This window comes from Bos indicus, chromosome 12, assembly GCF_029378745.1.
Source record: "Bos indicus isolate NIAB-ARS_2022 breed Sahiwal x Tharparkar chromosome 12, NIAB-ARS_B.indTharparkar_mat_pri_1.0, whole genome shotgun sequence".
Classification (NCBI taxonomy): domain Eukaryota; kingdom Metazoa; phylum Chordata; class Mammalia; order Artiodactyla; family Bovidae; genus Bos; species Bos indicus.
Genome location: NC_091771.1, coordinates 18716388 through 18742281, shown reverse-complemented (window position 1 = coordinate 18742281; position 25894 = coordinate 18716388). Strand labels below are relative to the sequence as shown.

At 35.4% G+C, this 25894-nt stretch overlaps 1 protein-coding gene across 8 annotated transcripts in view; it reads right to left on the bottom strand.

The window, feature by feature from the left end:
* Window positions 1–25894, bottom strand: part of FNDC3A (fibronectin type III domain containing 3A) — a 112906-nt gene that overhangs the window by 12263 nt on the left and 74749 nt on the right. For all 8 annotated transcript variants that reach the window (XM_019971291.2, XM_070800093.1, XM_070800096.1 and 5 more), the window contains 16 exons: window positions 23522–23759; window positions 20535–20804; window positions 19386–19444; window positions 17850–18007; window positions 15873–15932; window positions 14525–14663; window positions 12349–12402; window positions 9956–10080; window positions 9409–9583; window positions 7748–7834; window positions 5067–5205; window positions 4479–4547; window positions 3574–3692; window positions 2096–2201; window positions 1833–2008; window positions 386–499 (listed from right to left, as the gene is read on the bottom strand). In XM_019971291.2, coding sequence (XP_019826850.2) covers window positions 386–499; window positions 1833–2008; window positions 2096–2201; window positions 3574–3692; window positions 4479–4547; window positions 5067–5205; window positions 7748–7834; window positions 9409–9583; window positions 9956–10080; window positions 12349–12402; window positions 14525–14663; window positions 15873–15932; window positions 17850–18007; window positions 19386–19444; window positions 20535–20804; window positions 23522–23759 — 2088 coding nt within the window. The remainder of the gene's footprint in view (window positions 1–385; window positions 500–1832; window positions 2009–2095; window positions 2202–3573; window positions 3693–4478; window positions 4548–5066; window positions 5206–7747; window positions 7835–9408; window positions 9584–9955; window positions 10081–12348; window positions 12403–14524; window positions 14664–15872; window positions 15933–17849; window positions 18008–19385; window positions 19445–20534; window positions 20805–23521; window positions 23760–25894) is intronic.

Genomic DNA, 25894 nt, shown 5'->3' with positions numbered 1-25894 from the left:
TACAAGGATATTTTGTTAAATTTAAAGGAAACAGAAAATGTAATTATCATTATTGATTACTACTATATGCAGTAAGTATACTGGAGATAATAAACATGAGAGAAATAGTATACACTAATTCCTATGAATGTCTGTTCTGAACATTAAGTGCACCATGGGTAAATATCTCAGTACTGAGACGGGGCACCACCATGAACAAGAATCTAAACACTTGTAAACATATACCTTATTTAAATACTTCAAAGAGAGAAAAGACTTTACTTTTTACCAAGTGGATTTAACTAGGACTTTACTCTTTGTATAATCTATGGAGATGAAATGAATAGTATCTTCATTCTCTTTTTTAATCATTTAAAGCAAATATAAGTGAAGGAAATGACAATACCTCCCAATTCACTTGTGCACAAGTTGCAGATCTGCATGTCACTTGAGGGGGCTTACACTGATCTGGTGGTCCAGGGGCTGTAGTAATATCATGTTTTTCTGAAAATGGCCCAAACTAGAAAAACAAATATTAATATCAGTGTTTTCATTTTTCACCTACCAATTGCACAGCTCTCCATAAATATTCACAGATAATTAAAATCATCATCCCTTTCCTTTAAGACTAATTAGTCATAATAAAATTCTCCTAAAAGAAATCACAGAAAGTAAAGATTTAATTAATGATCATGGAAGTAAATATGTGAGGTATTTTAAAGTTTCCTTTACTATAGTTTCTTCTCTTGCCCCTTATTCTTTCATCAATTGGTTTTTTGTAAGAACGGAGGGGAATTTAGGAATTAGGTCGAATAAAAAGAAGAAATCATGTCAAGAGTGAAGAAATGAATACCAATTAAAAGCACGAGAGATTGCAGGCATAAATTATAACTTAAACTTAAGTAACAGCTTTAATAGGGTGTAAAAATGCATTCTGTGAAAATATAGGGAACAAATATTTACTTGAGATGATTCTGACAAGTTATCACAAACCTGAAAACACAGATTAAAGACACTAGTATTAAAGATGCTACCCCGTGTCCTACAGCCTTGAGGGGCTGCCAAGATCATCAGAGTTTACTGAAGTCTGAAGTAATGGGGAAAGACTTGTCAGTTTAATTTCATGAAATTTTAATTATATTGTAGTTTTAAGAAACACAGTGCTAACTCAAAGTCAGAAGTGACTGGTTGGTCCTCAGAGAACTTTTAATTCAGAGAGATGAGAGATGTCCCAGTTGAGCGGAAAGGGTTTTGGCTCCAGAGTTGGACAGAGTGACTGATGTCTCCCACTTTTTAGTGTGTGTGAGTGCTGGGACAAGGAGTTTAGCTTTCCTGAGCCCCAGGTTCCTCAGCTGTAAAATGGAGATATCACCTATTCTGTCCATTTTATGGAGTTACACAGGTACAGAGATAATTAAAAACAAAAACAAAAAAATACACAAAACCAGAAATGCTTAGAATGTTAAGTTTTTTCCCTTTGGTAAAAAAAATGAATCACGAGTAGTTGTCAACTGGAAATAAACACTGCGTACAACCAGCCTCAAAACACTTACTTATTTCATCTTATGATCATGTTTCTCCTCTTCTTACTAAGTAAACTCTATTAGTACTGCCTGAAAGGCTCAGCTCAAGGTCAAAGTGTCACATATTAGTAATTGGAGTTTTAAAGTACTGCTATTCTGTAACTGTTAAGCTATGGTATATACTGAATTCTCATTTATCAACAGAGGCTTATTAAAAATTATAAAATTTGGAGTCACATGTTGAAAGCAAAATGGTCAAATAATGGGCACAATGACATGTTATATAAAATACCACTGGGATTTATAATTCAGTCAGCTCAGTTTTCCTACCCCCATTTTGTTAGCTGCACGTAGTCTGAAGCTGTAAGTCTTTCCAGGAAGAAGGTTGCTCACTGTACATTCTACTTCAGGACCTTGGTAAACTTCTCTGGGTTCATCTCTTTCTACAGGAGACATTTCCACCCCATAGCAAGAAATGGGTGATCCACCATTGACCTGAGGGGGTCCTAAAGGTGGAAAGATTCACACAGTTAAACAAGAGGAATATATTTAGTACCAACTTAATTATAATTTATTACCAAAATGAAAATTACCCCATCGTAACTGTATTTCTTTTGCTTTGGGTCTACCCTGTAATCTGGGAGGGAGGCATGGGCCAGGAGGCACAGCTGGAGTCTGCACAAGTAAAGATTCAGATACCTGCCAAAACAAAAGCAAAAACAAAACAAAAATGCCCCAAGCCAAATAATCAGACTGCTTTGGTTAAAGGAAAATAAGACAAACACAAAGACTGCACCAATAATTTGCATCTGAGTATCAAAAGAAAAGGAATAAAGTTCTGAATAAAATCAAATCTAATCAAATCATTAAAACACAAATTTTATATAGGCAAGTAAAATAAGGACAAGTATTACGTGCCTACTGGATATAAAGTTACCAGAAAAAAAAAAAAAAAAAAAAAAACCAACAAAGAACTCTTTTCTTCTTTTCATAATTAAAAAAAAAAAAACTTTCCTCATAACCTAATGGACATTATTTTTGGTGTCCAAATGGATCTACAAATCTCTTCTAAAGAATGTTCTAACATTCTATAAATGCTATTTGCTGTATTTTTAGGAGGTTTAGACTATTTTGACCACTTGACTGTATTTTTCAACCTAAACGCTAATTTAATATTAACAAAAAATTCTTTTCTTTCATCCTAAAAATAATTTAAAAATCAGATAAGTGTTCTCAAGTATTTAGCATCTTTCCAGGTATTTGGTATTACTTTTCATTTCTATGCTACTAAAAAAAACTTTTAGTTTTATTTTAAAAGACATTCTCTTAAAAGCACTGACACAAACTCAGTGCTATATTCATTATCTGCACAGTATTAAGGTTTATACTTAACATTTTATAAACAGTAAGGTTCACACTTAAGATTTCATATTAAAGAAAATGAAGCAATTGGATCCAAAGCCTGTTGCACAGGACTTGCAACTCAACTTCACTGTACTCCTATTTTCAACAAAATGCTCCTAATTCATTAAAAAAAATTACTTTCATTGCATTAAATCTCATTTGAAAAAAATAACAATTATGAATGCTCTAAGATACATTATTGGTTGGATTCATTAAAAATCACTCCTATTAAAAAACATTATACTTTTCCAGAACATTACAAATGTCTCATATATAATCAATGGCACATTTAAGTCCATTTCTGTCTCTAGTAAGAAATAAAATAATTGCCAAACTTTTCTGAAATAAGTATATATTTAGAATTTGTGTTTAAATAATGATTTTGTTTCTATTTCTGTTAGGTAGGGTTAATTGAGCATCATCCTAAAATTTATCTTTATAAAATTTTCTGCAATGTTTTTGTATACCTATTTTTTCCAAAGCTAAACAGCAACCAGACAACAGATATTCATTACAAGCTAAATACTACATTGGTCCAGTCTGGTCACTAAAAATTTAACCATCTGGGTTATACATTTTATGGATGTACTTCAATATTTGAGGTGGCATCTGATGATTTCATCTCATTTGACCAAACTTGAGAAAAGAGATCTACACTAAGTATTACCGCACTCTGTCCTCCATCACTGATGCAGTAAACTCGAAAACGATAGAAACAGCCTGGATTCAGTCGATCACAAAGATGTTCCCTAGTAGCGCCACTGTATATCATATCCCATTTGCTTCCTGTAAGATGGAAGAATTATGCTCCATCAGCGACAAGGTAATGTTTAACATTTTGGTATCAAGGACATGGCAGGTATCCTAGCTTCACTTCACTAAGTAAGCATTTATGTAATTTGTCAGAAATGATTTAAGCCTGTTTTTTGAGTTTCCTGGAAATGATATAATTTTCTTTATGTGTATAGCTTCCTAGACAAATTTGCATGGCTTTGTTGAAGTGAAATCTCTCTGTAACTCTGTACAGACTCTGACTTAGATCGGTAATTTGCTTTTAATTAAACATTTTAAATGTGCTTACTGGCCCAGTAATAACATTATAACACACAAAGAATAGAAAGAACCAATACCATAGGAAGTTAAGTCTTAATTAAAAGACATCTTAATTTTTTGCAAGGAAATAGGCCATTTGATATAAAGATAAAAATGTGTGATTCAAGAATAAAGATCACTAGACAGAGAACTTATTACTAAAACTATTATAAGTTAAATTTTACAAGATTTTTCTGATACATCTGGGTATAAATCTGAGTGAGCTAACCTTCCGAAGACTTTAGGTATACTAGAATTGAGCGATGCAAACCAATGAGGAAAAAATAAGAAAATGTAATAATGTAAGTATACAGCAGTCTTACATTTGAGTCACTGTATATCTGGAGATTACAACTTAGAGTGGGTCATAACAGGCAAAATCTTATCTGCTACAAACAAAGGAAAAAAATCAAGAGGAAAGAAAAGACATCATGTAAAATTTAGAACCATGAAGACTAAAGTTTTAATAGTTATTCTTACCGTTAGAACCTTCTGCCATTTCCACTACATATTTATTGATGGCTGCCCCTCCATTGTCTTTTGGTGGGTCTATCCAAAGAAGCAAAAGTGGCATTAGGCAGAGTATATACAATTCAAAAAATGACATAAACTCATAATAAACGGAACACCAAACTCAGGATTGCTCTAAAAGAAAGAAGAATCACCTGTAATGACTTTTTAAAAATTAATACCAGCACCTTATTTACTCCTGTTTTTACAGAAGCAGATTCTCAATAAATTTTTGTTTTAAATGAGTAAGTGATTTTAATTTCTCATGAAAACCAGAATGAGCCATGAAAACTTTAGCTATGAATTCAATACTCTTTCATCTCACACAGGCGGCCCCTGTTCAGAGTTCTACAGGTGACCCGAAGTTCTTCCTCCATCAAACCTGAACTTAGTATGTATCAGTACAATGCTCTCCATAAAGCAGATCATCAAACAGTGAGTCTTACATTTCTCACTGAGCTAAAAAATCTACTCAAGTATCTTTAAAATGATCTAAATATTCAAATCATTTAAATCAAATATAAAAGTAATGACATACAAATATGCATAATATCTTACCCCAAGTTATTTTAAAACTATGTGAATGTATCTTTCCTTTAACTGAAGGCTTTACAGGGACTCCGGGTTTATCAGGACAGGTCGTAAACTCTACGACTTCACTTGGACTACTTTTACCTTCTGAGTTATAAGCAATAACCTATGATGAGAACACAAAGACATAATTAATGTCTGATACTTAATGATACTGGCTTAATGAACAAAGTGATGGGAGACAAAAAGGGTGAATCAAATGATTTATGTGAGAACTGCTTGTCTGCAAAAGGAACTCAGCACATATGAAGAGAATTCAGGTATAATCCCCTTTCGGTCAGTCCTGAAAATACAAGCGAGTCTAACATTTTGACACTAAACAAGAGTCATCACTGGAACAAGCTATATAATCTGATGATACTTGGCGAGGCTTGATTTAACTTATTTTTTTAACAGTCTTCAGGGATTTAAAAAAATGTCAGATTCTCTGAATTTCCTCTCTTTAAAAGATAAAGGTTAACTCCTCCTCCTTTTGAATTGTCCTTAATAACTTGCTTCTAACAAAGTGTGTAGCAGAAACGATGATGTATGTAGCTTCCCTATGGAGAAGCCCATGTGGTGAGGTTTTATAATTGTTAACTGAAGCAAAAATGCAATCCAACATCGTAAGAGGAAAACTGGAATAAATGTACATCTTCCTTAGATACTTTGTAAATTGTGTCAACGTAAAAACTGTATTTGAAAATTAAAATGACCCAGTGCTATCAGAAGTTTTGAAAATGAAGCTAGTATACAAAATAAGTATTGCAGGCATACTGCTTACTGTCTGAGCCACCAGGGAAGCCCCAAATAAAACATAACAGATATAATTATGCACTACATAAACAAATTTCCTGATATCACTAAAATTTTCTTTCTTAGGTTCTCAAGGAGTAATAAAACTTTTCTTTTTAATAGTGAAAACACTTTACAGTGGCTTCTATCATTTATTTGGAATAATGTGTTTAAACAAACAATGGTAGGAAAATTCAAATGTTGAATTTGTCAACTAGTAAGCATCCTGTTACCTTTTTGGGAAAACCCCTGTACGAAAATGAAGGCTGGCTTATATTAAATTGTATATTAGCTAATTCAAGGCCCTGTCTGCCAAGCAATAGCAATGTGTATCACTGACCAAGTCAAAGATGGACTATATCCTAGAATGGATGCTTGGAAAGATTCAGGATTTCAGAAGAATCCTAAAGATTCTCACAGGAGAATTTTCAAAGCTTGCTATTGCTTCAAGTGAGCAAGAATGATATGTAGAGTCTCCAGGCCTCCAATGAGCAAGAATGACATATAGAGTATCTCTACTTTCCTAAAATAATTAAGTCTGAAGGCCATCAGATGGGATAGTGAGACAAGCACGTGTGCTGGGGGATGGACGAAGGTTGGGCAGAGGCAGCAGCATTCACCCTGCACAAACTCAAGTGCTCTGGATACGACTTTCGGGAAGGCTATGAGGGCAAGAGGGGTTTCATCCAGTAAGTAAAATACCGTGAACATAAATAGGGAAGAGTTTCTCACTGATGATGATGGGAGTTAGAAATAAGGAAAGTGAGAAAATCAGAATTAATCCGTGGCACTAGATCAAATGGAGGTATAGGGTGCAAACTCATGATTTTTAAAAACAGATATATATGTAGAAATATGTGTTCCTGCATGTAAAGGGTCTATGTGTGTCTACACACACACACACACAAAACATACACATGTACATCTAGTTCTTGGCTTTGTCCACTGAGAGGAGGCCTAGGAGTGGCAAAAATCCTATAGCATTAAGTATACTTACTACCCAGATCCTGACTTCTAAACGCCACTGTCTGCTTAAAGGACCCAGGTGCTCTGAGAAATGGTCAATGTCAAATTTGAAGAAGAGAAAGTAAATGATGAGAATGTAGTATGTGCCAGAAAGGAGGGGCTCAAAGAATGATGGGGTGGGGACATGTCAAAAAAATCAGAAGTCAGCTTGACAAGGGCTCCCAAAATCTAAGACAATTTGAACCTCATAACTGATAAGTACAGTAACAAAATATAACCCACTCAGTAAACAGGAATCCATGAGTTCATACTAATATAAATGAGAAAGCTTTTCCTTTTAGTATAATGCCAACTAATCAATGTAGAAGAAATTTTAAAAACCACCACTTGGCAACCATTAATTATAGTTACTGAATGATTCAGGGCAAGAACAATCAATGGATGTTACAACTAGTGGGTGAGACTTTGATGAGGAACAAGATATCTATACAGTATTTACAAAATACTTATTACAAAGGGAGAAATAACAACTTTAGAGCAAAGAAATATGGTAGATATCACCTTAAGTAGCTACTAGTAAGTGGACCACCACTTCAAAGAGCAGAATAGCATTACTTTTTTCAGATATACCTGCCAAAAAAGCATATTCTGACTATGTTCAATGACACCCACATTTTAAAAGATGTTTTGTTCACATTTTACAGAGTCTTGTTAAACATTAAGACTGCTTTGAATTTAAATACATAAAGTTTGAGAAGCATTATTATATAGTAAGAGAGTAAAACAATAAAGCTCACTAGAAAAGGCCAAAATATTTTAAGATTTAAAATTTTGAGAATGAGGCATATACTTGGTTTTAAAACAGAACAGTAAGAACATTAAACCTTTCAAGGGCTTTCAAAGCTTACCTTAAATTTATACTTTGTACTGCGTCGGAGATTTTTCACTGTGTAAGCAAGGTCTTCCCCATCATATTTAGGCTTAAAACCATATCCCTGGAAAGGGAAAAAAAGTCTTCATTAGATGGCTAACAGCAGAAATATGGGGAATAAGCAATATGTGAAAAGATTCAGGCCCTCTTCATCTTCTGCTGTGTGCAATGTGAGTAATGCCTGGTTGACTGTAATCTTCTCCTTGGTGTTTCTATCTTGAGAAGACAGATCAAGAAATGCTGCCGACCATTTGTAGGAGGATGAAGACCAGCACTTATCCTCAGTAAATACAGTAACCAAGGGAAGATCTTTGTGTTGAGGGAAAATCAGAGGCAGTGGTAACATCACCATCGGTAAGCTTATCCCTAAAACTAAGGTGAATTTCCCAGATGGACGTTGCAAGAATTAAACAAAACTGTAACTATTTAACATATTTAACTCTCCCTGAACACACACTTGTGTTTCGGTGAAAGATGAGTGATTGGTTGGGCTGGCAGGTTGAGATGTTATTTAGATTTGGCATTATTATTTCTAGCCCTAGGGACAATGCTTCACTTCTTTCACAATATTATTTTTAAAAGTTAAAAAAAAAAACAAAAAACTGATATAATTCACAAACCATGAAATTCCCATTTTAAAGTATAAAAAACAATGGTTTACAGTATATTCATAAGCTTGTAAAACCATCATTTAATTCCTAGTTCCAGAATAAAGCCTAAATAAAGTACTTTGACTTTCTGGTTAGCAGTCACTTCCTCTCTTTTCTTATACACTAATACACTTTCTGTCTCTACGAATTTGCCAATACCTATATAAATGGAATCACATGATGTGTGGGTCTTTTGTGACTGTGCTCTTTTATTTAGCATGACGTTTTTAAGGCTCATTCATGTGTGGCATATGTCAGTACTCTATCCCTTTATATGGCTGAATGATATTCTACTACATGGATATAGTACATTTTGTTTATCCAATTATTAACATTAGTTGACGGATATTTCAGTTATTCCCACTTTTTGGTTATTATGATTAATGCTGCTATGAACAATGGGGTACAGAGTTTTGTACAAACATACTTTCAATTCTTCTGGGTATATATCTAGGATGGACCTTTTCAAAGTAACTCTGAAAAGCTATGGAGCTATAGGTAACTAACAGAGGACAGTCTAACACTTGTTCAGCTCAGTGCTGTCTCACAGGAGATGAGACACTGTAACTGGGTAGTATCATGTGAGGCTCTTCAAAGTCTCTGTGGCACTCGGGGAGGCAGCGTTTGCACACAGTTGGAGAATGCAGACACGCTCTTTTCTTATCTTTTACAGTTGCTTGGTCTAAGGCTGTGATGATCTTGCCCTCTCTTTATTCTCCCTAAAACATATATACTTACATGGGGTCTGTGTTGTTCCCAGGCACAAAATGCATATATACATACACACATAAAAAACAAACCCCCCTCCAACATGTTGAGAAAGCAAAAGACTGAGCTGTTCCTCACTTCCAGTCCTTTCCAAACAGTAACCAACCAAGGTTTCAAAGGGTCCGGGGAAGGAGCTAGCTATTGTGGCAGTATTTACTGTATCAGGATTAATGTCACACTAAAATGTTCTAAATATCCCATTTAAAATACATATACTTACTGAAGTTTCTTCCTCCATCTCTAAAATGTAAGAAATTCCTTCATCTGATGGCGTTCCTGAGGGTTTACTCCATTGTAAGGATAACCAAGTAACCCCAGCTTTAGTTAATACAGGACTTGCTGGCATAGATGGGGCACAGCCTGAGGTGTAATATAAGACTTCTTCACTAAAACCGCTGTTGAAACAAATGGTTTTTAAGAAGGAATGAAGAAAAGTTAATTTTCTAAAGCCAAAGAACACAGTTTTGATAAATGACATTTTTGGTGAAAATGATAAATTTGATAATGAATTATAATCCAATAATGTATCTTTGATGTGATAATATCTTTATGGTAACTAGGTCAGATACCTAACGATGAATTATTCTTTTAAAACTGCCATTTACATAATTAATTTTCTCTTATAGCTTTTGCTAGGTTAGTAACACATCTTAACCGTATCAACAAAGTAATAATACACTAAGGCAGAATTTTTAGTGGTTAATTTGGACTGTAAATAATTTATACAAATGAACAGTCTAAAATACCTATATTAAAATGTATCTTACCTTGTACCATAGTCATTTTTGGCTGACAGTCTAAATTTACAACCCATTGCTGGTGACAGTTTAGTAATTTTAAATTGCTTCTGTAAGCCCATATAACACTGACAAAATTCTCCATTTCCTTTTCCCTAAAAGAAAGTTTTTATACATCACTGTACATTAATGTAAAAAGAAATCCACATTAATTCCTGACAGTAACATATTAGCTAGTATACATTTAAAGTCATCTTTGTTACACACATGTCATGAATCTCAAGAGAAGGTTGAGATAACACATCCTTTATACGATACTCATTGTTCATTAATGCAAATTAGAAAACCAAAGAGTAGGCATCTCTGTATAGCTTCTTGAACTAAACATACGATTTTAGAGCTGATGCTAAACCTCTGGCTTTTAATAAAAGAAACTCTTTCTGAGTATGGACCCCACAACTCTATGGGGTAGTGGCAGAAATTGGTTGATCTTCAATGTGAGTATCTGGCTGCTCTCCTTAACCTATGAAAAGTTTTATGCAAACAGTTTTAAAAAAGGTCCCTCCTGTGCATCTTCAAACCACCTGGATAGCTGCTAAACGTCCCTAAAGTAAACGCTGATGCTACTACTGATTAGATTTAACACTGAAAAAATATAAATAGATAGAAAAACTCCATTATATGTATTAAGATGGGAGAGAGAAAAGCTTGCAGTTCAGGACAAATGAAGAGTTTCAGAAATTTAAGTGTTATATAAAATCGACAAATTTCTCATTTTCTACCCATTTCTCTTTATTGTGTGGTAGAGTGAAAGGATAGGGCTTCCCAGGTGGTGCTAGTGGTGAAGAACCCGCCTGCCAATGAAGGAGACATAAGAGACCCGAGTTCAATCCCTGGGTCGGGAAGGTCCCCTGGAGAAGGGCGTGGCAACCCTCTCCAGTATTCTTACCTGGACAGTCTCCTCAGAGGACCCCTGCGGGTGGGCTACAGTCCATAGGGTCACAAAAAGTCTGAAGTGACTTACACACACACACACACACACACACACACACACGTGAAGGGTGGTTACAGTGACCTCTGTCAGAGAAAATCTTTAGTCTGAATTTGGTTGCTTTAACTCTCATGTTAGTTTTAATAATGTTTATAGTTTATTCTATTGAGTTATCTAAACAGAAACTCATATCATCTCTAAACAATGATAATTTTGTCCCCCAGGCCAGCCACCATAGCTCTACCTCCTTTTTTTGATACTGTTTAGCTATAATTTCCTGAGTAATGTCAAATAAAGGTAGGAAAAACTGGTAACTTTGACTTATTTTTGTTTGGCTGGAAATGCTTTTATTGTTTACTGATAGTACTTCACTTAATACAAAACTATCAAATAAGGGATTACCCTTTTATTCCTAATTTGAGTTTTAAATGAAACTGGTAATAAATTTTATCAAATACTTGTCATAATTTATCAAGATGATATGGTTTTTCTTATCAAGTACTCTGATACTGCAATAGATTGCCTAATTCTGTATTCACTTAGAACTTCTGGAATAAAACTTCCTTGGGTTGCGCCTCATTACTGTTTTAATATATGGCTGGAATTTCTTCTACTCCCTCTGGCCCCTCCTCTTTGCTGCAGTGAAGCAGCAGGGCAAAAGAGAGCATGACAAATGACAGTAAAACAAAGTACTAAATAGCAAAGCCCAGGATGCTTGCTGTGGTAGGCCCCCAAAGATACCCAGATCCTGACCCCTGGGACCCATGAATATGACCTCAGATGGCAGCAGAGGATGTATAAATGTGGTGAAGGTCAGGCTCCTGAGACTGGAGAGATTATGCTGGGTCATCTGGGTGCATCCTCAATGGAATTACAAGTATCTTTTCTAGAGGAAGGCAGAGAAGGACCAGAAGATGGTCATGTGATAAGGGCAGTAGGGGGAGAAAAGGCAATCTGATGTGGCCATGAACCAAGTAATGAGGACGCCTCCAGGAGCTGGAAAAGGCAAGGCAATGGGTTCTCCTCTAGAGTCCCTGGAGTAAGCAGGGCTCAGGTGCCACCCTGATTCTGGCCCAGTGAAAGCCAGTTTGGATTTCTGATTTCCAGAATTATAAGAATAAAAGTGTTGTTCTGAGGCACCCAGTTTGTGGTAATTTGTTAAAGCAGTGACAGTAAACAAACATGCTTGCCTTTAAGGCTGATGTGAAAGAAAATATTCCATCAAGTTAATTAACCAAGTGATTGCTTTGCGGTTGGTTTAGTTGGAAAAAACTAAAACAACAGGAGGTCTGGTCAGTAACATTTTCTAAGAACACCATCAACTGACTCAAGCACCACATGAAATGAGGAAAAAATTATTAAACAGAAAGGTATTTCTGCCTGAAGGTATACATACATTTTAGGCTAATTTTAAAAGTTCAAATATACTTACCTCATCCCATTCTAAAATAAAACTTTGGATTTTAGAGCCATTGTCACTAGGTGCCTAAAACAAACAACAAAAAAACCCCAAATGAGTACAAGTTAGTACGTTTATAAAAGGTATTGGTGATGATCTAATCTAAGGCATCTATTGTGCTATAGATGTTCTCTGGGATTTAGCCCTGAAAAATCTGCACAGAGAATACAGATATAGATGTACATCCTATAATCCTTTTAACTGCCAGAAAAGAAAGCAAAGCAGGAGGCTACTCAGATTTCTCTCAACTCTGAACAATCTCTTTTATCAAGAACTATCTTTTATCAGAAGGTTTTTTATCATCTTTAAGCTTCTGGGACAGATCCTGTCATTTTCATTAAAACTCAACTTATCAATACAATCTGCAAGTGATACCATGTAATACACTAAAAAGTAAAAGAGCAAGAGGAACTTCAAGGGTGCATACTATCTGGATCTCCACTTCTGGGCTCCATGTGTTGATTGCCTAAGACTGTTAATTCATCAATCTGTTACATTTTCAATGGTGAAAATTTCAGTTCTAGTCTTTCTCCCAGGATTTGGTCACTCTAGAACTAAAGAAGTTCACCTTTCAGAACAATGAAAAATTTTATTTTTTTTTCCAGGACATTTTTTTTTGAGAGCCTATGATAATTTAAGTTTTTTCTATTTCTTTTTCCATCCTCTTTTTGGTAATTCCTTTAAATTTTATTTATTTTTAATTGGAGGATAATTGGTTTACAATATTGTGTTGGTTTCTTCCTCCAGGACTTTTGAATGTATTCCTGGATACCCATATAGATGAATACCTGTTTACAATTATTATAGCCTAGAACTTGATTCCATTTTCCAAGGTATCAGTGGTATAATTTTAACAGTGTATTCCCTTAAATGCAACTACTATGCAATCTGGGAAAGACTGTACTTAATTTTCGGAGAAGGCAATGGCAACCCACTCCAGGACTCTTGCCTGGAAAATCCCATGGATGGAGGGGCCTGGTAGGCTGCAGTCCATGGGGTCGCTAGGAGTCGGGTATGACTGAGCGACTTCACTTTCACTTTTCCCTTTCATGCATTGGAGAAGGAAATGGCAACCCACTCCAGTGTTCTTGCCTGGAGAATCCCAGGGACGGGGGAGCGCACAGAGTCGGACACGACTGAAGCGACTTAGCAGCAGCAGCGGTACTTAATTTTATTCAGAAATTTACCAAGACCTATGTTAGGATTTCAGAAAATCATGTCACCAATGACAACAATGCCTGTTGTATCTAGGATCCAATTCTATCTAGTGTCTATCCACTTTATTACATCTTCTTGTGTAATATTGGGTCCAAATATTTATACACTAAAAAAAATATAAAGAAACTGCCTGTTGATGCAGGAAATGTAAGAAATGTGGGTTTGATCCCTGGGTTGGTTAGATCCCCTGGAGGAGGGCATGGCAAACCACTCACTCCAGTATTCTTGCCTGGAGAATCCCATAGACAGTTCATGGGGTTGCAAAGAGTCAGACATGACTGAAATGACACAGCATGCATTCCATTAGAAATAATTTTATTCCTCCTTTATGGCATCATATTAATATTTGGGTTAAGTTATTATGAATCTCATTTTAGGATAAAATTCAGGATACAAAGGCGTTATTACAAAATATAGAAAGCAGTTAGTTTGAGAAACACACATTGCAGTGTCATCACACATTCAGTATAAGGACTGCTAATTATAAGCCAATCTTTTCTGTTATATTTATGTTACGTAAATGTTATATTTTTATGTTTCTGTTTATTTTTATGTTTCTGTTATACATGTTATATATAACATATATTTTATGTTTCTGTCATAAAAATGTGTCATAAATATTTATTTTTCATAAAAATATGTCATAAAAACATATTTTATGTTTCTGTTATATATATGTTACATATAACATATATATAATTTATAACAATGTTTCTGTTACATTTATGTTACGTTTATATTTGTGTTATATAAGAAAAACTGATAAGAGTGTTATTTTAGGATATAAGGAACAAATGCCTATTTAATATATGTGAAGAGCAAGAGCAAGTTAGCTTAAACCTCCTTTTGTCTCCGAAAACAAATGAAGTTTAATAGTAAAGGGAAAAAAAAAAGGGAAACAAATGTCCAGTTGGAAACACTCTAGTCTTACCTTCCACTGCAAAGTAAGTGAATTTTTGGTCCGGTTGGCTATCCTTGGTGGATTAGGTATGTCAGGTTCACAGCTCAAGGTGGTAAAGGTTTCAGCTACGGAAGGAGTTCCCTTTATAGAATTGTATTCTGCCTGGACTCTGTGGTGATAAAATAAACTGTGGTTTTATCCTGCAGAATCACTGTATCCTACCATTCTATAACATCACCTTTAAGTATGTGCAAGTCAGTAAAGTGCCCTCTAAATGTTCTATCGAGAAATACGCATATCAGAAATAAAGGGTAACCTTTAAAAAAAAAAGAAAAATAGAATAAACAAGTGGCTTTCATATTTTTTCTAACTGCTCAAAGAAATACATTTTAAACTATGACTGTCTCTGCAATATGTATTTATACATACGCACACATATACATCATACACACACATACACAACAAAAGTAGTATTCTGAAACAATATCCTTAATTGGGTAATATACTGATATTTTCTACTCCATTTGATTATATTAAAACAATTCTGACTATAACCCACAAAATTAATTTCATGATTCAACAGTGGTTACAATCCACAGTTTGAAAAATATTAGGTTGGATAATACTTAGGGTTCCTCCACAGGGAGTATAATTGAAGACAGTTTAATAGGATAATCTCAAGTACAAGTGTTCTTTTTAAAAATAGGTGACTGAATAAACTGTTATACGAGTCCCAGCTGGGGAGGCCCTATAGTCTAAAAAATAATTTTGTGAAATCATAATAGAAGAACTGTGCAGAGTAAAACAGTAGTATCTAAGCTATCCCAATTAAATGTTACCAAATTCTAGGAGTTTTAATATTCCAAACTCTTACAAAATAGGATGGAATAAATATACATAAGTGGAAATTATTATTTATGATTTTGCTTTGTAAAAATTTCAAAAGCTGGCACAGTCTTCCAGTGCTAAATCAGGTATTACAGATATAGTATACATATTATCTGTCAGTTCAGTTCAGTTGCTCAGTCGTGTCCGACTCTTTGTGACACCATGGACTGCAGCATGCCAGGCCTCCCTGTCCATCACCAACTCCCTGAGTTTACTCAAACTCATGTCCATTGAGTCGGTGATATATATTCATTCTAATCCCTAAGTCGTACAAACCAGGCCATTTACCCTTCAATATAACATTTGAGATAAATGTTTTTTGGGGGAATGTGTTGATAATTATAGCAAAATAAAAATCAAAATCCACAAACTCCATGTTTTTAATCCAAAATTAATATTGAAATTATAGTCTAGACTTTTAAGGAAATCATTAAAAACAAACCCTATGCTACAATACATCACATAAAAGTAGCATATAGGAATTCCTTACTTTGCATGGTAATCTGTAGCTGGTTTGAGATCATTTAAAGTGACACTGGTTTCTTCTCCTCTGGGGGGAAAAAAGTAACATATCATTATTTGATAAATATAGCATTTTTAGAGAATGTGTTATGTATACTACAGTTTGTGGAATTTTATGAAATTATACTGCTTTTTACTTTCTTACTTGAAATTATACTTGCTTCTTACTTCGTGGTTCCCAACTGTAACCACATTCAGACTGTATCAATAAGCAATTTGCGTATTTAGGTTATATGCCACACTTAGGTATGTACCTGCATAACACTTGAAAACAAAAAAGTGTGCTAAGTAAATGGACTGTATAAGCAAGACTTTGTGTGTGTATGTGTGTGTGTGTAGTTAGGATAGCTATTCAGCTTAACTGAAGAAATAGAACCATTTTCAATTACTGGCATATAGTTAAAATACTAAGTAACACATGAAATCAAAACTGAAGTCAAAACTATCAATTTTTACAAGGAGTCTGCCACTATTGGATTTTATTTAAAATATAAGGTGGAACTTTATTTAAAATGTTAGAATTTAATGAGTAGGTTTCTAAAAAGTGAGTCACAATTTAAGGTAAAGCATTTTTCATAGCCATTATTACATTTTCAAATATAATAGCACATATTTTCCTAATTATCTGCTACAACTATTATTTGGGCATGTAGCCAACAAGTTAGCCTGTTTTCTCTTCCTTTTCTTTTAAATCACTGTGCTCTGTTTCATTTCCTTCAGTCAAGTTTCGCTCCTCTCCACTTAATGGACTTCTTCCTCCCGACCCCCTCCCACTTTCCTTCCAGGTATCCTGTTTCTCAAATCAAAGCCAGTGAACAGTATGAAAAAGGAAACATGTCTCACTGATGGAAGGACACCTTACTGAATCGGGGCAGTTGTAGTAGCAGCCTCAGAAAGAGACTTTAATTGGTGCAGGATAACGAGATGACTGAGGTTGACTAATGTCCCTCTTGTGTTCTCTGGTCAGGCTGCAAATGGAGATAAATTCTTTCCCTTAGGAAGCAGTCATATCAAACTAGAACAGCCATTAACACAAAAAAGAAACCTTTATGTTGATGGTCCTTTATTTAGCCCATAGGTACGTTTGCTCTTTTAAGAAAATGAAACAAAATACACACAAGGGAGTCTCAACAAAGAGGAGGAGACCTTGTTACTAGATGGCAGTCACTGAAGCAGTTTCACTTTCCTTTCTTCCCCATACTAGCTTTTTTTTTTAAATACACCAAGAAGTTTGATTTATCCAGTGTTTTGTTAGTAACGATCATTCAAATGGCTAACCACGTCCTCCTTTACAATCTTCCTGGTGAAGTTATACAAGTTATCAATTTTACTCTTTTTCACCAGAATAAACAATTTCTATATGAACAAGAACAGAAAAATAATTTATTTTACAGCTGTCAATCAAAAAGTCACAATTTTAGCCACTGAGAGTTTCTAAGGTTTGTTGGAGTATAATACACTTTTGAACCAAGGAAAGAGAACTATGGCATTTTCAACACACAAATGAGGAACAAGGATACTAAATTCATTTCACAATAGGACATGAGGTTGTATATGTAGGAATGAAATCCAACTCCCTAGAGGAGCAACACTGCATGAGTTCACAATGTAAGAGTTCTCCATTTCTGGTCCTGGCTTCTACATACTACAATTTATATTTATGTCTCAGGAATATGTGGATAGTGAAATATCTATTAGGGAGCCTATTGAAAAATAAAAAAGCTGAATGTGGCCAATGAAAGTGAATTATTCCAAGGGAGTTGGAGACAGAAATGTGAACCAGCTGGCATGTGGACTATTTACATTGAAATGAGAATCACCGGTCAACTTATAGATTCAAAACAAAAGCATGAAGAGGGAAAACAGCACAGAATTAGTATTAAGCTCTTTGTGATAAACCATTAACTTATATAACAGGAAGGAGTAAAACAAAACAAATACCTACGCAAAAACACTTTTGTATTTCCCATCTTTTCCAGTGCTTGAGACCAGAATTTCATAACCAAAGAGCTCTGGTACAGTGGTCTCATCTGTTTCACCATTTATGAGGCTGGAAGGTGGTGACCAGGTAAGAACCACTGTCCTTGCCTGGATGTCTGAGGCCTGCAAAAACATAACATTTAAAAGCTCTCTGAAACAACTGTAATGTGCACAACAAACAGCACAAAATCTAATAGGGTTTCAAGATTAAATAAAATTTATCTGTAGTTACTTACATAAAATGACTCACCAATAGAAACCTGCCCATTTGTAAATGAGATACAATCTGCCATGAAAGGGTAGATGGGTTCAACAAAGTTCAAAGACCATTTTTTTGGCTGTTTAAAACGATTACTGTAAACATCATATACAGTTGAAAGAATGGCAGAAAAAAATCACTTGTAACATACTTGAAAGGATTCATTTCCTCACTTTAGAAAGTGTCTAACAATAAGAAAAAGATCAAAACCTTAAAAGAAAAATTAGCAAAAGACTGGGACTGTCCAAAGAAATATAATTGAATCGTATTTAAAAAACAAAAATGTATCTAACTACCTTCATAATTAAACACTCTGTACAGAGCATAACTTTCTCTTCTTTTCATTTGTGTAAGTTTTTTACTGAAAAATAAGACCTCATCATTTGAGAAAAGTTATTATATTTCTTTTAATTACTAGTGAAGAACACTTTGGGGTCTTAATGGGTCTAAAAATTTAGTTTGTATGAGCATTTTACTTAATATTAATCTTTTATCTGATGGAAATATTTTTCCTATCAGAATGATAGCCTTTATTTAGGCTATTTTAAAACACACAGAAGCTTTCCAGATGGCGCTAGTGATAAAGAACCCGCCTGCCAATGCAGGGATGCAGGTTCGACCCCTGGGCCAGGACGATCCCCTGGAGGAGGGCATGGCAACCCACTCCAGTATTCTTGCCTGGAGAATCCCATGGACAGAGAAGCCTGGTAGGCTATAGCCATAGGGTTGCAGAGTTGTACACGACTGAAGCAACTTAGCATGCATGCATGCAAAATACACAGAAAATTTTATGTAGCCAGTTTTGCTGTCATACATTTTTCTGACTTTTTCTATTACATCTGCACACAAATAGTATTGGGGACTATTAACTTTCCTCTATGGTTTGATTTTAACTCTTTTTGCAACTGGAGTTAATTGGATGTATTTTATATGGAAATAACAATTTTTTAAAAAAATGATAATCAGTTGTACCTACACTCTTCATTAGATCTTTGCCTGGTCCAGTGATTTTGAATGTCATTGAGCATGTACTAAAACCTTGTTTAAAAAATGAACTGCTGGTTGAGTATTCTGCCACACTGATTAACAGCTTCGCTCTCCTTATGTCAGATCTGTATTGATCTATTATTACTGATCTCACATTCCTGACATATAGTTAAATTTTAAGTAAGCCCTGAACCTACCAAAATCCTTTGTGAATATACTAAATGTAAATGTCAAGAAAATACATGTGATACTTACCACTGGTTTGACAATGTTGGAAAGAAGTGCTTCAAAAGCTTTAGTTTCTTCATCTTTTTCTTAAAAAAAAAAAAAAAAAAAAATTTTGGAATAATAAAAAAAAAAACTTAAATGCAATCATTCTGCTCCCTTCACAATATGTCTTCTAAAACATGTAACAAGAGGTTGGTATTTGAGAATTTTATTTTCTAGTTTTTACTCCTTTAGTTCATATTCAGCAGTTTGTGGCTTTTTATAGAGTTGTTCTGCCTCAGTTTCTATTTCCCTTTTAACCATAATAACTACTTATAGTACTACTATATATAATCCCTTTAAAAAAATAAAGTACTCTCTCTTAAAAGTCCTTATTTGCCAATCTCATACCTCTTAATGACAAGTTAACTAAGCACTTGTTTCATATATGCCTTAATTGTGGTTCCCAAATAGGAATATAATTGACTTGACCATAACTTAAAACCACCATTGAAGTATCTGAAACTTTAGCTTAACTCCTCTGAAACATCAGTGCTGAAAAGAATGATCAGAAGGTCTCAAAAATATGGGAGAACATTTTAATAAATGTTTATATTACAAGCCAAGAGGCTGTGAAAGCACTAAATTGATGGGAAATAGAAATTTTAAAGAAAAGAAGTAGTGCTCAGAGTCCGTATAGTGGAAGTCACAGGTTAGAGGAAGGATCTAAGGGAAACAGAAAAGAACTTTTGAACAAAGAAATGGACAAGACTCTATCCTAACTATAACATTTACAGAGTACATAAATGGATTGGTGAACTACATAACTAGTTGCTATCAGGGAGTTGTATAAGAAGCTGAGAAGAGTAAGAGTTTTGATTAAAAACCAGTTTAGCCTTATTTAGGTTCAGAAAGAAGGAATCTGGATGAACTCTGAGTTTTCCTATCAAACAGAAATTTCCCGTGGTTAGTAAAATTTATGATATAGGTGTAAGTGTTAATTGAGCTTTCCCAAAATGTAAAAAGAAATACCCTAGTAACAATTCAGGTTCTAAAACTTACCCCTCACATTTAGACCGTGTTATGCTATTAACCTACAGTTTATGTGAAGCATGATGAATGACTGAAAGGTCAGACTATATACTTTTAGTAGGTTAAATGATGATAAAAAGACAATTAGAACATATAAATAGTTACCTTCTATTTCTGTATCAACTTGTGCACCCCCTTTCCCCTTTCCTGACTTGTTCTTCACTGATCCTGTGTTCGTACCACTAGCATTCTGCCCTTTTGTAAGCCCATTATGTTCACTTATAGGAGAAGGGCATTTCTGGGGTGATGATGGTGGACTGCTCATCTTATCTTTCTGTGTTCCTTGGCGATCCTTTAATTTTTTCTGCAAACGTTCGTATGTTTTACTAGATCTTTCATCTCTAAAGTTGGACCTTCCATGTGAAGAGTGAGCATCTAAGAAGAAATAAAGTAAAAATCATTTAGAAAAGGTTGCTTTCTCCAAACACATTTATGGCAGGGGAAAAGAGTAGGAAATAAATCTGTCATTATATAAAACTTATAAAATACTTCAAAGAAAAATCTTGCACAACACAAAGCTATTTCTGTGTCTCCACTAACTGAAGAGAACCAAGCTTTATGACTTGATTAGAATTATAATCTTACAGATATTTATTTTCTTCTTCTTTTCTCAAGTATTAATCTCCATAGAAACAGCTTGGTCCTAAGCTATGACTGTCACAGGAGCGGAATAAGACCTGAACTGAGCTGTGTAGAGTTCTTTTATTCTACATTAATTTTAGCATCTCTTTCAACTTCAAACATCTCCTCTGACTAACAGTGGCTTTTAACAATGTAAAATAGTAGTATACTGTAATGGCTAAGATTTTTCTTTTAATTTTCTCACATTAAAAAAAACTAGGTCAATAATTAGGAGTAAAAAAATTTAAAGAGACTGATTTGTAGTATAAACTCATGCTATCAGAAGTATGTTTACTGGGCTACCGCACGAGACTTATCTGGGAATTTGTTAGAAATGCAGAAAAACAAACCACACTCAAACCACACTCAGATCTACAGAATTAATACGCATTACTTGGGCAATAGAAATAAGTTTGAAAAAAAAGTAATATATGACATAATATGTAATATATCTACTACTTACAGGGTGTGTTGCATAATTTAAAATTTGTATTTAGAGTTATTTCTTCTACAAATTTACTAAGCTTGAATGAACAAGTACTGATTAAGTGCAAGGAAAACAGTGATGAAAAAAACAGATATAGTTCTTCAGGGGTTTACAGTTACATAAGGGAAAAAGACTTCTAAATAAACAAAAATAATCAAGTTGTGTTCAGTTCTGTGAAAGAAACAGGTTTTAGAGATTGACAAGGAAAGGTTATGGGAAGATCTCTGAAAGCTAACATCTAAAGCAAAAAAAAAACAAAAAACAAAAAAACCCAAAGCAGCAGCAGCCTGCATGTAAAGGGGGGAAGAGCACTTCTGGGAGAGAGACCACCATGTGTACAGGCACTGAGGCAAGAAAGAGCTTGGTTCTGAAAAACCGAAGGTGGGGTGTGTGCATGGGAACAAGTAAGACAAGGCAGACTGAGGCCACAGAACAGGATCTTGTCCAAGGCAGTGGTTGGCAACCAGGCCCAAATGTGGCCCCCAGGAGTCATCTGGCAGTGTCTGGAGATACTTCTAGTTGTCACAGCTGAGTTGGAGGAGGGTGAGGGTGGAGTTGTGTGCTATTGGCATCTAGTGGGTAGAGGGCAGGGATCCTTCTAAACATCCTACAAAGCCAGTTCTGTCCTCCACAGTAAAGACTCATCCTTCTTCAAACAGTGCTGAAGTTGAGAAATTCTGGTCAAGGGGAAGGGTTTAGGATTTTTTTCTAAATGTAGTGGAAAGTCACTGAACTCTATTAACTAGAAGAATGGTCTGATTTATATTTTAAAATGATTACTCTGGCTGAGTGTGGATGGTTGCGGGCAGGAATGACAGCGGAAAACCCACGGGAAGGCTGTTGCTCCAGGCGTCCTGACCAGAGGTGACGGGGGACTAAGTCTGAGTAGCAGTGGAGAAAAGCAGTCACATCTGGGAATCTTCTGAAAGTAAGATATCAACTGATGTGGGGGTTGAAAGAGGAGGAATCAAATTTGGTCATCTGGTTTTTAACTGTGCAAACTGAGTGGACAGCGGTACCATTCATGGAGATGAAGATGACACAGAAAATCAAGTTCCATAACTATGTTTAAAAATACTATAACTGAGATGTATGAGACACTTCAGTGGAGTTATCAAGAAGGCAGTTAGAGGAGTAACCTGGTGGCCTAGTGGTTAGGATTCCAGAGTCCAGGCTTTTAATTCCATGGCCTGGATTTAATCCCTGGCTTGGGAATGCAGCACAGTCCAAAAAAAACACCACAGACAGAAATAAAAACCTGGGGCTCAGAGGACAGGTTTTTGACTGAAGATACAAATTAAAAAAAAAAACTGTCAGTCTATGGATGGTATTTAAAGCCACAGGAAAGAGTAAGATGATTATTTTGTGTATATGTAGCTGTCTAGTCTTCCCAACAATTTATTAACTCCCTGAGGGCAGAGATTGTTTCGTTTTTTTCCCCCAGTATCTTATAGAACCTAGCAATGTTAGTTAGTGGCATCAGAGGCTTAAAAATTAAACAGCAGCATGATCACCCCTAACTAAAAAATTTCCTCAGAGAGCAGCAGGACAGACAAGTAGACCTCTTGTTTGAGTGTGTCCCCACTGAATGTTGCTGCACGATGTAAGTTACTTTCCCTTTCTGATTTTCTGTTTACTCACCTGCTTTGAAGGCTGGGCATGAAGATGACACATTTAACATGTTTTTTAAAGTTAATTTTTACTGGAGCATAGTTGATTTACAATGTTGTGTTAGTTTCTGCTGTATAACAAAGTGAATGGGTTACACATACACATATATCCACTCTTTTTTAGATTCTTTTCCCATATAGGTCATTACAGAGTACTGACTAGAATTCCCTTAACACAGTGTTTGAGTGACAGAAAATTATTGTGATAGTTACCATTTTTTGGTTTCTTTTATATAATGTGATAATAGCACCTATTACATCCAAGCAAAGACCAGCCAACTCCATAAAACAAGAATGCTTTCTAGATGTCTTACCTACATCTCCATATACTTGTGAAGACTGATACGGTGCCATATACTGCGTTGCCATGTCTCCGGCTCCAGTAACCGGTGAGTACATGTGGCGTGGTGGGGGGGGCATCATGGTTGGGACAGGAATGAAACCAGGTAGAGGAGGGTGTGGAGAGCGGTGGATGACTGTGTGACCACCAGGATGAAACTCTGGTGCCTGAGGAACCACAACAACTCTTCGAACACCATTGTCTTCAATAACCTATAAAATGAACAACAGATTAAAAGTTTCTTCCATAGAACGTAAGCAGTTTTTTCCAGATATGTGAGAGTAAAAATTATTACATCGATCAGAAGTTAATTAACAAATTTTACAGAACCAACATGAAAAGATTTTATTAAATACATTACATACATATGAATTAGCACCGAACAACATGAAGTAGTTTTTGTTATACAATGCAATATAAACCTTAAAACACTGACAAGATTGGCTAAATAATAATATACACAGTGAGTTAGGATATTTGGTATTTAGGTGTGACATGCATTTAGTGATACAGTTAAAATGTAGCAATGGGACCAAATGTCTCAAGGGACCTTCTGGTTTCAATATAACAGGGTCAGGAATTTCTTTCTTTTTGTGAGGTAGGGGAAAAATAAGATATGGAAAGAACAGAAATTGTGAAACAGCAATGGGGAAAAAAACTGGATCCAAACTCCCCAGATCAACTGTATATTGAATTTAGACATAAAACTCTTAGGACCACGACCAGAACAATTTTAATAGTTGAAGATCATGTCAAGGGAGGCAAAAACACTCCCAGTTAAGGAAAATCTCTGTGGCTCTAAGTCTTAGAAATTACACATTTCTACAAAGGGGTCACACTGTGGGAAAATATTTTTTAAAATGACAGATTTCCCTTTGAACCTCACTGGGACAAGAACAAACAGGAAGGACTAAAAAGATACAAGATTTTACCTCAAGATTAGAAATACTTCTACAAGAAGAGTTCTTTATCTTTTAGACTTAAATAATTACTACTGAAGTATAACAAACAGCTAATAACAGAAAATGATTAAAATGTAAAGTAGTAACTTAAAGGCAAATCCTAATATTTTCGCATTTTACTATCGAAGAGTAAGTTTTACTACGCCTAAACGAATAGCAAATTTTGTTTATAAACAAATGTGCTTGGTAAGGATATTAGAAAACACAGTTACTTGGATACAGATAAGCCTAACTTACAAATTAATTACTGCTTTAGGAAGAATATAGTTGCTATTAAATAGGTTATTAAACTTTCCCTGATGAAGTGTGAGATGACTTGTGAGATAACACGGAACCAGAAAAGCAAATGAGTCACTGTCTTGATACACTCGGTGAAGACTACAACGTTTGTTTCCAGCACAATGGAGACCTCATATCCCATGTCTCCCTATTTAACCCAGTTCTGGATTCAAGCCTGGACAACTGCCTATGACTGGTGGAAACAACGTCCTATCTGGAACCCTAGCTGAAGATAATCTGGAATCTGTTTACCATTTTTCAGCCTCTAACCTATAGGAAGGGACCTGAGAGGAAGTCTGAAATGGATTCTGAGTGAGCCAAACCACAATGTCTGCCATTAACATACCACTTTCACCTTTATCAACTGTCTGACTCACAAATCTTAAATGACCTCCACTGCTGACAGGACTGCATGGTACACACTCTTCAACCTAGCGTTCCATCTGGTTCCAACCTCTCATTATAGCTGTCATCTTTCTTCCACACCAAGCTCTGAACCCTTCATTCCAGCCAGGCTGGTTTACTAAAACACCTATCTTCATACTTACCTGCATATTTCTTTATCTTGTACCTTGGCTTATGCCATCTTCTCTTCATTTTACTTTCCCCCAGTCTGTACCTATGAGAGTCTCATCTATCCTTCCAAAGCTAGCACTAACCACCTCCATTCATTAAAACAAAATTTGTTTTTGAACAAGAAGATAGTGCTAAGTTAGGAGAGAAAAAACCAGTGACATGTTTGTGTGGGCACACACACTAACAGGGGCAGACGAACATGACAGCAAGTTAGTCATTTAGCACGCTGCACGGCAATGAACACGATGGGAAAAAACCACACACCAGGTGAGGGGGATCAGAAGTACCGCAAAAGGGGGACGGTCATAATAGAAAAGAACGATCAGGATAGGCCTTATTGGCAAAGTGAAATTTGAGCAGAGATGTGAAGGAATTGAAGGAATTAGCCAGGCAAAAATCTGAAAGACTGTTCTGGGAAGAGGGAACAGTCAGAACAAAGCCTTTAAAGTAGGACTGGTTAGGAGGAAGCCAGTGTGACTGGATCAGCGTAAAGGAGGAGAAAAGACAGAAGCAGATAAGATCAACAGATA